This window comes from Pristiophorus japonicus, chromosome 27 (assembly GCF_044704955.1).
Source record: "Pristiophorus japonicus isolate sPriJap1 chromosome 27, sPriJap1.hap1, whole genome shotgun sequence".
Lineage (NCBI taxonomy): Eukaryota > Metazoa > Chordata > Chondrichthyes > Pristiophoridae > Pristiophorus > Pristiophorus japonicus.
The window spans coordinates 1,959,141-1,974,622 of NC_092003.1; the positions used below are offsets into that span (position 1 = coordinate 1,959,141).

General features: G+C 48.8%; 1 protein-coding gene across 10 annotated transcripts in view; it reads right to left on the minus strand.

Annotated features, from left to right (window-relative positions):
- The window catches only part of LOC139239404 (putative uncharacterized protein DDB_G0285119), a 174,810-nt gene that overhangs the window by 37,951 nt on the left and 121,377 nt on the right, over nucleotides 1-15,482 (minus strand). For 8 of the 10 annotated variants that reach the window (XR_011588639.1, XR_011588641.1, XR_011588642.1 and 5 more), the window contains one exon: nucleotides 2,108-2,239. Coding sequence is in view for 1 of the 10 variants with exons in the window: in XM_070868102.1 (XP_070724203.1) it covers nucleotides 2,108-2,239 (132 nt within the window). In the remaining 9 variants the exon portion in view is untranslated. Of the gene's footprint in view, nucleotides 1-1,810; nucleotides 1,834-2,107; nucleotides 2,240-15,482 lie in introns of all 10 variants that reach the window. The other 2 variants (XR_011588644.1, XR_011588643.1) reach the window with 1 other exon arrangement.

Genomic DNA, 15,482 nt, shown 5'->3' on the forward strand with positions numbered 1-15,482 from the left:
CAAACAGTTAGCTGCCGGAGCAGCTTGTGTAGGTCGATGGATGGATTCATTAGAACATAAGAAATAGGAGGAGTCGTCCATACGGCCCCTCGAGCCTGCTCCGCCATTCAATAAGATCATGGCTGATCTGATCTTGGTCTCAACTCCACTTCCCCATCCGCTCCGCATAACCCTTGACTCCCATGTTGTTCAAAAGTCTGTCTATCTCCACCTTGAATATAGTCAATGACCCAGCCTCCACAACTCTCTGGGGCAAAAATTCGAGATTCACGACTCTCTCTTTCCACCCCTCCCCACAGTTTCCCAATCTCCTCCTATCCCCCATCTCTCCCCCCCTCCCCCGAGCCCCCAATCCCCATCTCTCCCCCCGAGCCCACAATCCCCATCTCTCCCCACTCCCCCGAGCCCCCATCTCTTCCCCCCCCCGAGCTCCCATTCCCCTCTCTCCCCCCGACTCCCCATTCCCCCTCTCTCCCCCCGAGCCCCCATCTCTCTCCCCCCCGAGCCCCCATTCCCCTCTCTCCCCCCGAACCCCCATTCCCCTCTCTCCCTCCGACTCCCCATTCCCCCTCTCTCCCCCATTCCCCTCTCTCCCCCCGAGCCCCCATTCCTCGCCCCCCGAGTCACTCTTGGTGATGGACATTGAAAATCTCCACCCAGAGTACACTCTGTGCTCTTGTTGCCCTCATCGGTTCTTCCATATGGTGCTCAACATGGAGGAGTACTGATTCATCAGCTGAGGGAGGGTGGTAGATGTTAATCAGCAGGAGGTTGCTTTGCCCATGTTTGAACTGAAGCCATCAGACATCATGGGGTCCGGAGTCAATGGTGAGGACCCCCAGGGCCACTTCCTCCCCACTGTACCGCCATCTCTGGTGGGACAGGACATAGCCAGGGATGGTGATGGAGGAGTCGGGGACACTTGCAAAAAGGTATGATTCGGTGAATATTCAATGCTAGGCTGTTGCTTGAATATTCTGTGGGACAGCTCTCCCAGTTGTGGCACAATTCCCCAGATGATAGTGAGGTGGGCTTTGCAGGGTCGACTGGGCTGGGTTATTTGTCATGTCTAAATCTGATGCTTAGATCGATGCTGGGTGGTCAGTCTGTTTTTTTTTGTTGTTTTTCCGAGCAGTTTGATACAACTGAGTTGCCCTCAGTTAAGAGTCAACCACATTGTTGTGAGTCTGGAGTCACATGTAGGCCAGGCCAGGTAAGGACAGCAGTTTCCTTCCCTAAAGGGCATTGATGAACCAGATGGGTTTTACGTCAAGCCCGTGTGGCGGCTGGTGAGCAACGGCCACCACACATTAAAAAAAATCCACGCGCAGGCAACTTCCACCCTGGAGGATATAGTTCGGGTCCTTCATTGAAACACCTGGGAACTCATCCTTTTTTGGCGTGGAAGCAAGTCATCCTCGTTTCGAGGGACCGCCTGTGACTGATGACTGACGACAATCCGGTACAGTAGTGGCTACTTATTCAAGATCCCCCACTGAAACATGCCCCACTTCATTCCCCAGGACTAGATCCAGCTCTGCATCATTCCTCATTGGGCTGGAAACACACTGATCAACAAGGTGCTGCTGTGCATATTTCAGGGATTCCTCCCGCTCCTTGCCTTTTACACTGTTTTATCCCAGTCGATATTCGGATCATTTCAGTTCCCCATTATCCTGACTCCATATCTCCCGAACCTTTCTGAAATTTCCTTCTCTACGCCGACTGAATATCTTGTAGCCAGGAAAGTTAAGTTCCAATTCCTGTCCTTGTTTGAGCCAGGTCTCCCTTACTGAAATCTTGATCTCACCTTGGACTGAAGCAACTCTGTTCCTGCAATTTTTTTAAAAGCTCTCGTCACTGGTAAGAAAACGCAAAAACAAAGAACGCACAACAATTCTCTCACACAGGCGCAAGAAAATAGGAGCAAAGAATTGTACTCTTAGCTTAAATTCATGATTTCCATCAAAATAAAAGCTGAAATTAGTTTTTATCATTTGTTTCTAGTGTGCAATTGGGGCCTGGGAGTGCGGAAAATCCAGGACCCTCCGTCCTGAACCCTCTGCACCCCTTTCCCGCCTTCTGTAAGATCCTCCTTCACACCCACCTTTCTCTTGCCCCTCGTTGCATCTCCTGCTGGGGCCATTTATGTCTGAAATCAACCTCTGTGAGCACACGGTGGGGTGTGATTGGTTTCTGATCTTGTTCCTCATTGCTTCCCGGCACTCACTGATAATCTCTATATAAGAAATTGAAAACATTCCACACAAATCATGAAGCCACAAGAATTATTGACATGATGATAAACACAAGCGGGAATGGAAAGAGACTTTGGTTCTTGTTTCAGTGCCAAGGGTGCGGTTTATCACCAGTGTTGCTTTGACAATTTACTTTCAGTCTTTCTATCTCAAACTTTAATCGTATTTTAATTTTCTAGTCCTTTGTTCTGGTCCTTTCGAGGGATAGTACTGAGGGAACACCGCACTGTCGGAGGGGCAGTACTGAGGGAGCGCCGCACTGTCGGAGGGGCAGTACTGAGGGAGCGGCGCACTGTCGGAGGGGTAGTACTGAGGGAGCGCCGCACTGTCGGAGGGGCGGTACTGAGGGAGCGCCGCACTGTCGGAGGGGTAGTACTGAGGGAGCGCTGGACTATCGGAGGGGCAGTACTAAGGGAGCAGCGCACTTTCGGACGGGCAGTACTGAGGGAACGCTGCACTGTGGGAGGGGCAGTACTGAGGGAGTGATGTACTGTCGGAGAAGTACTGAGGGAGCCACCTATTCAAGAAGGTGGCTTCAAAGGCGGTTAGGGATGGACAATAAATGCTGGCCTTGTCAGTGACGCCCGCATCCCATGAATGAATTTAAAAAATCTGGTGACATGTGCCAAAATTGGAACAGCTGTTCCACAGACTAGCCAAGCAACAGCCTGGCATTGTCATACACACAGAATCATACCTTTCAGCCAATGTCCCAGACTCCTCCATCACCATCCCTGGGTATGTCCTGTCCCACCGGCAGGACAGACCCACCAAGGGTGGTGGCACAGTGGTATACAGTCAGGAGGGAGTGGCCCTGGGAGTCCTCTACATCGACTCCAGACCCCTTGAAGTCTCATGGCATCAGGTAAAACATGGGCCAGAAAACCTCCTGCTGATTACCACCAACCGCCCTCCCTCAGCTGATGAATCAGTACCCATCCATGTTGAACACCACTTGGAAGAAGCACTGAAGGTACTGTGAGTGGGGAACTTCAATGTCCATCACCAAGAGTGGCTCGGTAACACCAATACTGACCGAGCTGGCCGAGTTCCGAAGCTGCCATTCTGGGCCTGCGGCAGGAGGTGAGAGAACTGTTACGCTCATAATAAAGGATGGAAACTGAGTACTGTGTACAATGAGCAAGTGTGACCTTAGCTTCTTAAATAAAGAAAGGAAAGATAGATTACAAAAGTAAACTTGCGCAAAACATAAAAACAGATAGTAAAAGCTTTTACCGATATATAAAACGGAAAAGAGTGACTAAAGTAAATGTTGGTCCCTTAGAAGATGAAAAGGGGGATTTAATAATGGGAAATGTGGAAATGGCTGAGACCTTAAACAATTATTTTGCTTCGGTCTTCACAGTGGAAGACACAAAAACCATGCCAAAAATTGCTGGTCACAGGAATGTGGGAAGGGAGGACCTTGAGACAATTACTATCACTAGAGGGGTAGTGCTGGACAGGCTAATGGGACTCAAGGTAGACAAGTCCCCTGGTCCTGATGAAATGAATCCCAGGGTATTAAAAGAGATGGCGGAAGTTATAGCAGATGCATTCGTTATAATCGACCAAAATTCTCTGGACTCTGGGGAGGTACCAGCGGATTGGAAAGCAGCTAATGTAACACCTCTGTTTAAAAAAGGGGGCAGACAAAAGGCAGGTAACTATAGGCCGGTTAGTTTAACATCTGTAGTGGGGAAAATGCTTGAAGCTATCATTTAAGGAAGAAATAGCGGGACATCTAGATAGGAATAGTGCAATCAAGCAGACGCAGCATGGATTCATGAAGGGGAAATCATGTTTAACTAATTTACTGGAATTCTTTGAGGATATAATGAGCATGGTGGATAGAGGTGTACCGATGGATGTGGTGTATTTAGATTTCCAAAAGGCATTCAATAAGGTGCCACACAAAAGGTTACTGCAGAAGATAAAGGTACGCGGAGTCAGAGGAAATGTATTAGCATGGCTAGAGAATTGGCTGGCGAACAGAAAGCAGAGAGTCGGGATAAATGGGTCCTTTTCAGGTTGGAAATCGGTGGTTAGTGGTGTGCCAAAGGGATCGGTGCTGGGACCACAACTGTTTACAATATACATAGATGACCTGGAAGAGGGGACAGAGTGTAGTGTACCAAAATTTGCAGATGACACAAAGATTAGTGGGAAAGCGAGTTGTGTAGAGGACACAGAAAGGCTGCAAAGAGATTTAGATAGGTTAAGCGAATGGGCTAAGGTTTGGCAGATGGAATACAATGTCGGAAAATGTGAGGTCATCCACCTTGGAAAAAAAAAACAGTAAAAGGGAATATTATTTGAATGGGGAGAAATTACAACATGCTGCGGTGCAGAGGGACCTGGGGGTCCTTGTGCATGAATTCCAAAAAGTTAGTTTGCAGGTGCAGCAGGTAATCAGGAAGGCGAATGGAATGTTGGCCTTCATTGCGAGAGGGATGGAGTACAAAAGCAGGGAGGTCCTGCTGCAACTGTACAAGATATTGGTGAGGCCGCACCTGGAGTACTGCGTGCAGTTTTGGTCACCTTACTTAAGGAAGGATATACTAGCTTTGGAGGGGGTACAGAGACGATTTACTAGGCTGATTCCAGAGATGAGGGGGTTACCTTATGATGATAGATTGAGTAGACTGGGTCTTTACTTGTTGGAGTTCAGAAGGATGAGGGGTGATCTTATAGAAACATTTAAAATAATGAAAGGGATAGACAAGATCGAGGCAGAGAGGTTGTTTCCACTGGTCGGGGAGACAGAACTAGGGGGCACAGGCTCAAAATATGGGGGAGCCAATTTAAAACCGAGTTGAGAAGGAATTTTTTCTCCCAGAGGGTTGTGAATCTGTGGAATTCTCTGCCCAAGGAAGCAGTTGAGGCTAGCTCATTGAAACATAGAAACATAGAAAATAGGTGCAGGAGCAGGCCATTCAGCCCTTCTAGCCTGCACCGCCATTCAATGAGTTCATGGCTGAACATGAAACTTCAGTACCCCCTTCCTGCTTTCTCGCCATAACCCTTGATCCCCCGAGTAGTAAGGACTTCATCTAACTCCCTTTTGAATATATTTAGTGAATTGGCCTCAACTACTTTCTGTGGTAGAGAATTCCACAGGTTCACCACTCTCTGGGTGAAGAAGTTTCTCCTCATCTCGGTCCTAAATGGCTTACCCCTTATCCTCAGACTGTGACCCCTGGTTCTGGACTTCCCCAACATTGGGAACATTCTTTCTGCATCTAACCTGTCTAAACCCGTCAGAATTTTAAACGTTTCTATGAGGTCCCCTCTCATTCTTCTGAACTCCAGTGAATACAAGCCCAGTTGATCCAATCTTTCTTGATAGGTCAGTCCCGCCATCCCGGGAATCAGTCTGGTGAACCTTCGCTGCACTCCCTCAATAGCAAGAATGTCCTTCCTCAAGTTAGGAGACCAAAACTGTACACAATACTCCAGGTGTGGCCTCACCAAGGCCCTGTACAACTGTAGCAACACCTCCCTGCCCCTGTATTCAAATCCCCTCGCTATGAAGGCCAACATGCCATTTGCTTTCTTAACCGCCTGCTGTACCTGCATGCTAACCTTCAATGACTGATGTATTCAAATCACAGATAGATAGATTTTTAAACAATAAGGGAATTAAGGGTTATGGGGAGCGGGCGGGTAAGTGGAGCTGAGTCCACGGCCAGATCAGCCATGATCTTATTGAATGGCGGAGCAGGCTCGAGGGGCTAGATGGCCTACCCCTGTTCCTAATTCTTATGTTCTTATGACTCCAGAGTGCAGGTACCTGCTTATATACCGTGCTCCCAAGGGATGCTCGCAATTTTTCCTGCCCTCAGCTAACTCCGCATGAACTGGAATCCCTTGGGACTCTGACAGGTAGGCCCACTGGTTGCAGTCTAATACACGTTACAAGGGGTTAAATACATAACATCACTCCCCCGTGAAGTCAACGGTACACTTATTTACAAGGTGAGACAATCTGGGGCTTTTCGCTCCCTTGTCGATCGTCTCGGTACAAATGTGGGTGTGGGTGAGTTGGTTAGTTCTTCACTAGGCTGTTGGGCAGCCGGCCTTGCCGGGCTGCTGGGGATGGTGAGTTCGGCTTCGTGGTCAAACATGATGTCAGTTGTCACTTGTGTGTGTGTGTGTTGGAGGGTCAAAGTTGGTGGTGTCTTCTTCGGGTTGTTCGTAGCTGTTGGTGAACCGCAATTTGATTTGGTCCAAATGCTTTCTGTGCGTTTGACCATTGATCAATTTGACCCGAAACACCCTATTCCACTCTTTCGCTGTGACCATGCCAGCAAGGCATTTGGAACCATGTCCATAATTGAGCACAAACACAGGATCATTGATCTCAATATCGCGTGACAGATTTGCGTGGTCATGGTACACACTTTGTTGATGCCGCTTGTCTTCCACGTGATCATGGAGATCAGGATGGACAAGAGAGAGCCTTGTTTTTAGTGCCCTTTTCATGAGCAGTTCGGCTGGGGGAACCCCGGTGAGTGAGTGGGGTCTGGTACGGTAGCTGAGCAGCACTCGGGACAGCCGGGTCTGCAAGGAGCCATCTGACACGCGTTTCAAGCTTTGCTTGATGGTCTGAACTGCCCATTCTGCCTGGCCGTTGGATGCGGGCTTGAACGGGGTTTGATCCCGTTACGGATCATGAATTCCTTGAATTCAGCACTGGTGAAGCACGGCTCATTGTCGCTAACTAGGACATCAGGCAAGCCGTACGTGGCAAACATGGCTCATAGGCTTTCAATGGTGGCCGTGGACGTGCTTACAGACATTATCACACATTCAATCCATTTTGAGTAAGCGTCCACGACAACCAAAAACATTTTGCCTAGAAATGGGCCCGCATAATCCACGTGGATCCTCAACCACGGTTTGGAGGGCTATCACCACAAACTTAGCGGTGCCTCTCTCGGTGCATTGCTCAGCTGAGAGCAAGTGTTGCACTGGCGCACGCATGACTCTAAATCTGAGTCAATGCCGGGCCACCACACACTATGGCTTTCGTCATTACAATGCCCGGGTGGGTGCTGTGCAGTTCACAAATGAACGTATCTCTGCCTTTCTTGGGCAAGACCACGCGATTACCCCACAACAGACAGTCCGCCGGAAGGGACATTTCGTTTGTGCGCCAGTGGAACGGCTTAATCGCCTCCTGCATCTCCGCTGGGACACTGGACCAGCTCCCATGGAGGACACAGTTTTTTACAAAGGACAGTCCTGATCTGGCGGGCCGTAACGGGGCACTAGAAATAGTGGATGCATTGGTGATCATTTTCCAAGAGTCTATCGACTCTGGATCAGTTCCTATGGACTGGAGGGTAGCTAATGTAACACCACTTTTTTAAAAAGGAGGGAGAGAGAAAACGGGTAACTATAGACTGGTTAGCCTGACATCAGTAGTGAGGAAAATGTTGGAATCAATCATTAAGGATGAAATAGTAGCACATTTGGAAAGCAGTGTCAGGATCGGACCGAGTCAGCATGGATTTATGAAAGGGAAATCATGCTTGACGATTCTTCTGGAATTTTTTGAGGATGTAACTAGCAGAGTGGACAAGGGAGAACCAGTGGATGTGGTGTATTTGGACTTTCAAAAGGCTTTTGACAAGGTCCCGCACAAGAGATTGGTGTGCAAAATCAAAGCGCATGGTATTGGGGGTAATATACTGATGCGGATAGAGAACTGGTTGGCAGACAGGAAGCAGAGAGTTGGGATAAACGGATCCTTTTCAGAATGGCAGGCAGTGACTAGTGGAATGCCACAGGGCTCAGTGCTGGGACCCCAGCTATTTACAATATACATTAACGATTTAGATGAAGGAATTGAGTGTAATATCTCCAAGTTTGCAGATGACACTAAACTGGGTGGCGGTGTGAGCTGTGAGGAGGACGCTAAGAGGCTGCAGGGTGACTTGGACAGGTTAGGTGAGTGGGCAAATGCATGGCAGATGCAGTATAATGTGGATAAATGTGAGGTTATCCACTTTGGTGGCAAAAACAGGAAGGCAGAATATTATCTGGATGGCGGCAGATTAGGAAAAGGGGAGGTACAACGAGACCTGAGTGTCATGGTTCATCAGTTACTGAAAATGGGCATGCAGGTACAGCAGGCGGTGAAGAAGGCAAATGGTATGTTGGCCTTCATAGCGAGAGGATTTGAGTATAGGAGCAGGGAGGTCTTACTGCAGTTGTACAGGGCCTTGGTGAGGCCACACCTGGAGTATTGTGTACAGTTTTGGTCTCCTAATCTGAGGAAGGACGCTCTTGCTATTGAGGGAGTGCAGCGAAGGTTCACCAGACTGATTCCCGGGATGGCTGGGCTGACAGATGAGGAGAGACTAGATCAATTGAGCCTTTATTCACTGGAGTTTAGGAGGATGAGAGGGGATCTCATAGAAACGTATAAGATTCTGACGGGACTGGACAGGTTAGATGCGGGAAGAATGTTCCCGATGTTGGGGAAGTCCAGAACCAGGGGACATACTCTTAGGATAAGGGGTAGGCCATTTAGGACTGAGATGAGGAGAAACTTCTTCACTCAGTTGTTAACCTGTGGAATTCCCTGCCGCAGAGAGTTGTTGATGCCAGATCATTGGATATATTCAAGAGGGAATTAGATATGGCCCTTACGGCTAAGGGGATCAAGGGGTATGGATAGAAAGCAGGAAAGGGGTACTGAGGGAATGATCAGCCATGATCTTATTGAATGGCGGTGTAGGCTCGAAGGGCCGAATGGCCTACTCCTGCACCTATTTTCTCTGTTTCTATGTTTCTATGTTTCTCGAATGCCTCCATGACCATGAGCAAGTCCACTGGCTGTGCCATTTCCACCCAGGTGGTGGGCAATGGCAGCCGACTGAGAGCATCTGCGCAGTTCTCTGTGCCCGGTCTGTGGCAGATTACATAGTTGTATGCCAACAGTGTGAGCGCCCATCTTTGGATGTGGGCAGAGGCATTAGTGTTAATCCTTTTGCCCTCAGAGAACAACAATATGAGCGACTTGTGGTCAGTTTCAAGCTCAAACTTGAGACCAGATAAGTACTGGTGCATTTTTTTTTACTCCGTAAATGCACCCCAGAGCCTCTTTTTCAATCGTGCTGTCGGCCCTTTCGGCCTTGGACAAACTCCTGGATGCAAAAACGACCGGTTGCAAAATCCCCGGTTCGTTAGCCTGACCCCGTATGACGACGCATCGCAAGCTAACACTAATCTTTTACAAGGGTTATACAGGACAAGCAGTTTGTTTGAATACAACAGGTTTCTGGCTTTCTTAAAGGCAATCTCTTGTGAATTCCCCCATACCAGTCATCTCCCTTGCGCAGTAGCACAAGTAAAGATTCAAGCAGGGTGCTTAACCCGGGTAGGAAATTACTGAAATAGTTAAGGAGTCCCAGGAATGACCGCAGCTCCGTCACGGATTGTGGTCTCGGCGCGTTCTTGATGGCCTCCGTCTTGGCGTCGGTGGGTCGATGCCGTCTGCTGCATTCTTCTTCCCAAAACTCAACCTCTTGCACCAGGAAAACACACTTTGCGTGTTTCAACCTGAGCCACACGCGATCCAACCGACTAAGAATCTCCTCCAGGTTCTTCACGTGCTCCATGGTATCCCGACCTGTAACCAGTATGACGTCCTGGAAAACCACAGTGCGAGGAACTGACTTTAGCAGGCTCTCCGTGGTCCATTGGGAGATTGCCGCGGCCGACCGAATCCCGAACGGGCACCTGTTATAGATAAACAGACTTTTGTGCGTGTTGATGTAGGTGAGGCCTTTCAAAGACTCCTCCAGCTCCTGCGTCACGTAGGCCGAGGTCAGGTCCAGCTTGGTGAACGTCTTCCCTCCAGCCAGGGTCACAAATAGGCCGTCTGCCTTGGGTAGCGGGTACTGGTCCTGCAGTGAAAAACGGTTAATCGTTACTTTATAGTCCCCACAAATTCTAACCGTGCCATCCTCTTTAAGTACCGGGACAATCGGATTGGCCCACTTGTTGAATTCCACCGGCACGATGATGCCTTCTCGCTGCAGCCTGTCCAGCTCAATTTCTACTTTCTCACGCATCATGTACGGTACCGCCCGTGCCTTGTGGTGGATGGGTCGCGTACCGGGAACCAAATGGATCTACCCAGAGAAGCTTCCAATCCCTGGCTCGAACAACAATGTGAACTTGCTCAGAACGTGGGGACATGAGGCGTCGTCGACAGATGAAAGCGCTCGGATGTCGTCCCAATTCCAGCGGATTTTACCCAGCCAGCTTCTGCCAAACAATGTGGGGCCATCCCCTGGCACAATCCACAGCGGGAGTTCATGTACTGCTCCGTCATAGGAGACTTTGACTTCTGCACTGCCAATTACAGGGATTAGTTCCTTGGTGTAAGTCCTTAGTTTGGTGTGAATGGGGCTGAGCTTGGGCCTATGTGCCTTTTTGCCCCACAGCCTGTCGAAGGCCTTTTTACTCATTATGGACTGACTCGAACCCAAGTCCAGTTCCATAGATTCTAGGATTCCGTTCAGATCAACTTTCAACATTATTGGTGGACATTTCGTAGTGAATGTGTGTACCCCACACACTTCTGCCTCCTCGGTACGAGTCTCCAATTCAGCCTGATCCCCAGTGGATCGATTTTCCTCTGCAACGTGGTGGTTTGGAGGGTTTGCAGCTCGCCGGCACATTCGCTAGAGGTGTCCCATTGTTCTGTAACCGTTGCACGCATCGTGCTTGAAGCGACATTGATGGGGCTGAGGATTACCTCCACAGCGCCAACAAGGTGTTAACTGCCTCACATTAACGATTGATGGTGGACTCTGGGTCATCTGAGGTCGGGCAGCAGTAGCCGGCGTGTACGTTCTGCCATGTATATATCTGCTCGAAACCGACGTTACTTTATGCACAGTATTGGCTGAAACTTCTTTACTCTGCGAAATCTGTTTGGTGGTGTCGCTGGTGGATATAAACGCCTGGCCTATCGTTATGGCTTTACTTAGACTCGGAGTTTCTACAGTCAACAGTTTGCGAAGGATTATCTCATGGCCCGGACCAGCGTACACAATTCTTTGTAGGATTTCTCTGTTGGTTTTGCCGGAGCTAGGAGATTCTTCATGAGCCCATAGGTTGTTGCCCCACAGACAGTTAGGAGGATCACCCTTCGTTTGGCAGCGTTCTCGTCCTCTTCCAGCTCGTTGGCCACAAAGTATTGGTCGAGTCTCTCCACGGAGGCCTCCCAAGTGTCCCCTTCTGAGAACTTCTCCAGGGTACCAACTGTTCTATGCATTTTTGCGCGGTTGTTCGTTACCTCGTCGCCAATTGTTACACTCATAATAAAGGACGGAAACTGAGTACTGTGTACAATGAGCAAGTGTGACCTTAGCTCCTTTAATGCGACTCCAGAGTGCAGGTACCTCGTGGGTGGCCTGCTTATATACCATGTTCCCAAGGGATGCTGGGATCCCTTGGGACTGCAACAGATAGGCCCTCGGTTGGTAGTGTAATACAGGTTCCAAGGGGTTAAATACTTAACAAGAACCAACACCAACAGATGCATCTTTCCATGACCGTACTGGTTGGAGTGACCACCACACAGTCCTTGTGGAGAAGAAGTCCTGTGTTCACACTGAGGACAGCCTCCATTTTGTTGTGTGGCACAACTACCGTGCTGAATGGGATAGATTCAGAACAGATCTAGTAGCTCAAAACCTAGCATCCATGAGGCGCTATGGGTCACCAGCAGCGGCAGAAATGTATTCCACCACAATCTGCAACTTCATGGTCCGGCATATCCCTCACTCTACCTTTGCCATCAAGCTAGGGGACCAATCAAGTCCAACCAACGTAAAAAATAAGAAGATTGGGGAGAGTCAAATGCATTTATGAAAGGGAAATCATGTCTGACAAATCTGTTAACAGTTTTTTGAGGTTGAACTAACAGAATAGATAAAGGGGAACCGGTGGATGTGGTGCATTTGGATTTTCAGAAGGCATTTGATAAGATGCCACACAGGAGGTTATTAAACAAAATTAGGGCCCATGGCATTGGGGGTAATATATTAGCATGGATTGAGGATTGGTTAACGGACAGAAAACAGAGAGTAGGAATAAACGGATCATTTTCAGGTTGGCAGGCTGTAACTAGTGGGGTACTGCAAGGATCAGTGCCGGGGCCCCAGCTATTCACAATATATATCAATGATTTGGATGAGGGAACCAATTGTAATATATCCAAGTTTGCTGATGATACAAAGCTCGGTGGGAATGTAAGTTGTGAGGAGGATGCAAAGAGACTTCAAGGGGATATAGCCAGGCTCAGTGATTGGGCAAGAATGTGGCAGATGGAATATAATATGGAGAAATGTGAAGTTATCCACTTTGATAGGAAAAGTAGAAAAGCAGAGTATTTTTTAAATGGTGAGAGATTGTTAAATGTTGGTGTTCAGAGGGACCTAGGTGTCCTTGTACACCAATCACTGAAAGTTAACATGCAGATATGGCAAGCAATTAAGAAAGCAAATGGTATGTTGGCATTTATTACAAGAGGATTTGAGTATAAGAGTAAAGATGTCTTACTGCAAGTATACAGGGCCCTGGTGAGACCACACCTGGAGTATTGTGCACAGTTCTGGTCTCCTTACCTAAGGAAGGATATACTTGCCATAGAGGGAGTGCAACGAAGGTTCACCAGACTGATTCCTGGGATGGGGGGATTGTCCTATGAGGAGAATTTGAGCAGACTGGGCCGATATTCTCTAGAGTTTAGAAGAATGAGAGGTGATCTCATTGAAACAGATAAAATTCTGACAGGGCTTGACAGGGTAAATGCTGGAGGATGTTTTCCCCTGGAGTCTAGAACCAGGGGTCACAGTCTCAGGATAAGGGGTCGGCCATTTAGGACTGAGATGAGGAGGAATTTCTTCACTCAGAGGGTGGTGAATCTTTGGAATTCTCTACCCCAGAGAACTGTGGAAGCTCAGTCTTTGAGCATATTCAAGACAGAAATTAATAGATCTTTGGATATTAAGGGAATCAAGGGATATGGGTACAGGCAAGTGGACTTGAGGTAGAAGATCAGCCATGGTCTTCTTGAATGGTGGAGCAGCCTCGAAGGGCCGAATGGCCTCCTCCTCCTCCTATTTCTTATGTTCTTATGTAATCCTGGTTCAATGAGGAGTGTAGAAGAGCACGCCAGGAGCAGCACCGGGCATACCTAAAACTGATGTGCCACCCTGGTGAAGCTGCAACACATGCATGCTAACCAGCGGGTGCAGCATGTTATAGACACAGCTAAGCAATCCCATAATGGATCAGATCAAAGCTCTGCAGTCCTGCCACATCCAGTCGTGAATGGTGGTGGACAATTAAACAACTGATGGGAGGAAGAGGCTCCATGAACATCTCCATCCTCAAGGATGGCAGAGCCCAGCACACGAGTGCAAAAGACAAGGCTGAAGCGTTTGCAACCATCTTCAGCCAGAAGTGCAGAGTGGATGATCCATCTTCGCCTCCTCCTGAGGTTCCCACCATCACACAGAATCCAGTCTCAGCCAATTCAATTTACTCCATGTGACACCAAGAAGCGGCTGAGCTCACAGGACACAGCAAAGGCTATGGGACCTGACAACATCCCTGCTGTTGTGCTGAAGACTTGTGCTCCAGAACTAGACGCACCTCTAGCCAACCTGTTCCAGTACAGTTACAACACTCGCACATACCCAACAATGTCAACAACTGCCCAGGTATGTCCTGTCCACAAAAAGCAGGACAAATCCAATTCGGCCAATTACTGCCCCGTCAGTCTACTCTCAATCATTAGCAAAGTAATGGAAGGTGTTATCGACAGTGCTACCAAGCAGCATTTACCCACCAATAGCCTGCTCACTGATGCTCAGTTTGGGTTCTGCCAGGACCACTCGGCTCCAGACCTCATTACAGCCTTGGTCCCAATATGGACAAATGAGCTGAATACCAGAGGTGAGGTGAGAGTGACTACCCTTGACATTAAGGCAGCATTTGACCGAGTGTGGCATCAAAGGGCCCTAGTAAAATTGAAGTAAATGGGAATCAGGGAAAACTCTCCACGGGCTGGAGACATACCTAGCACAAAGGAAGATGGTTGTGGTTGTTGGAGACCAATCATCTCAGCCTCAGGACATCGTGTAGGCGTTACTCAGGGCAGTGTCCTAGGTTCAAACAGCTTCAGCTGCTTCATCAATGACCTTCCTTCCATCATACTTAAGGTCAGAAGTGGGAATATTCGCGGATGAATGCAGTGTTCAGTTCCATTTGCAACTCCTCAGATAATGGAGCAGTCCATGCCCGCATGCAGCAAGACCTGGGCGACATTCAGTCTTGGGCTGATTGGTGGCAAGTAACATTCGCGCCACACAAGCAGCAGGCAATGACCATCTCCAACAAGCAAGAGTCTAACCACTTCCACTTGATATTCAACGGCATTACCAGCGCCGAATCCCTTGCCATAAACATCCTGAGGGTCACCATTGACTAGAACCTTAATCGGACCAGCCACATAAATACTGTGGCTACATGAGCGGGTCAGAGCCTGGGTATTCTGCGGCAAGTGTCTCACCTCCTGACTCCCCAAAGCCTTTTCATCATCCACATGGCACAAGTCAGGAGTGTATAATCACTTGCCTGGATGAGTGCAGCTCCAACAACACTCAAGAAGCTCAACACCATCCAGGACAAAGCAGCCCACTTAATCACTACCCCATCCACCATCTTAAACATTCACTCCCTCCACCACCGGCGCACCCTGGCTGCAGTGTGTACCATCTACAAGATGCACTGCAGCAACTCACCAAGGCTTCTTCGGCAGCACCTCCCAAACCCACGATCTCTACCACCTAGAAGGACAAGGGCAGCAGGCGCATGGGAACACCACCACCTCCAAGTTCCCCTCCGAGTCACATACCATCCTGACTTGGAAATATATCGGCCGTTCCTTCATCGTCGCAGGGTCAAAATCCTGGAACTCCCTCCCTAACAGCTCTATGGGAGCACCTTCACCACGCGGACTGTAGCGGTTCAAGAAGGCGGCTCACTACCACCTTCTCAAGGGGCAATTAGGGGGATGGGCAATAAATGCCGGCCTTGCCAGCGATGCCCACATCCCAGTACAAATTTTTAAGATCCCAGAGCCACTATTGGATGAAAGAGTAGGGGAGCTCTGCCCGGTGTCCTGGCCGT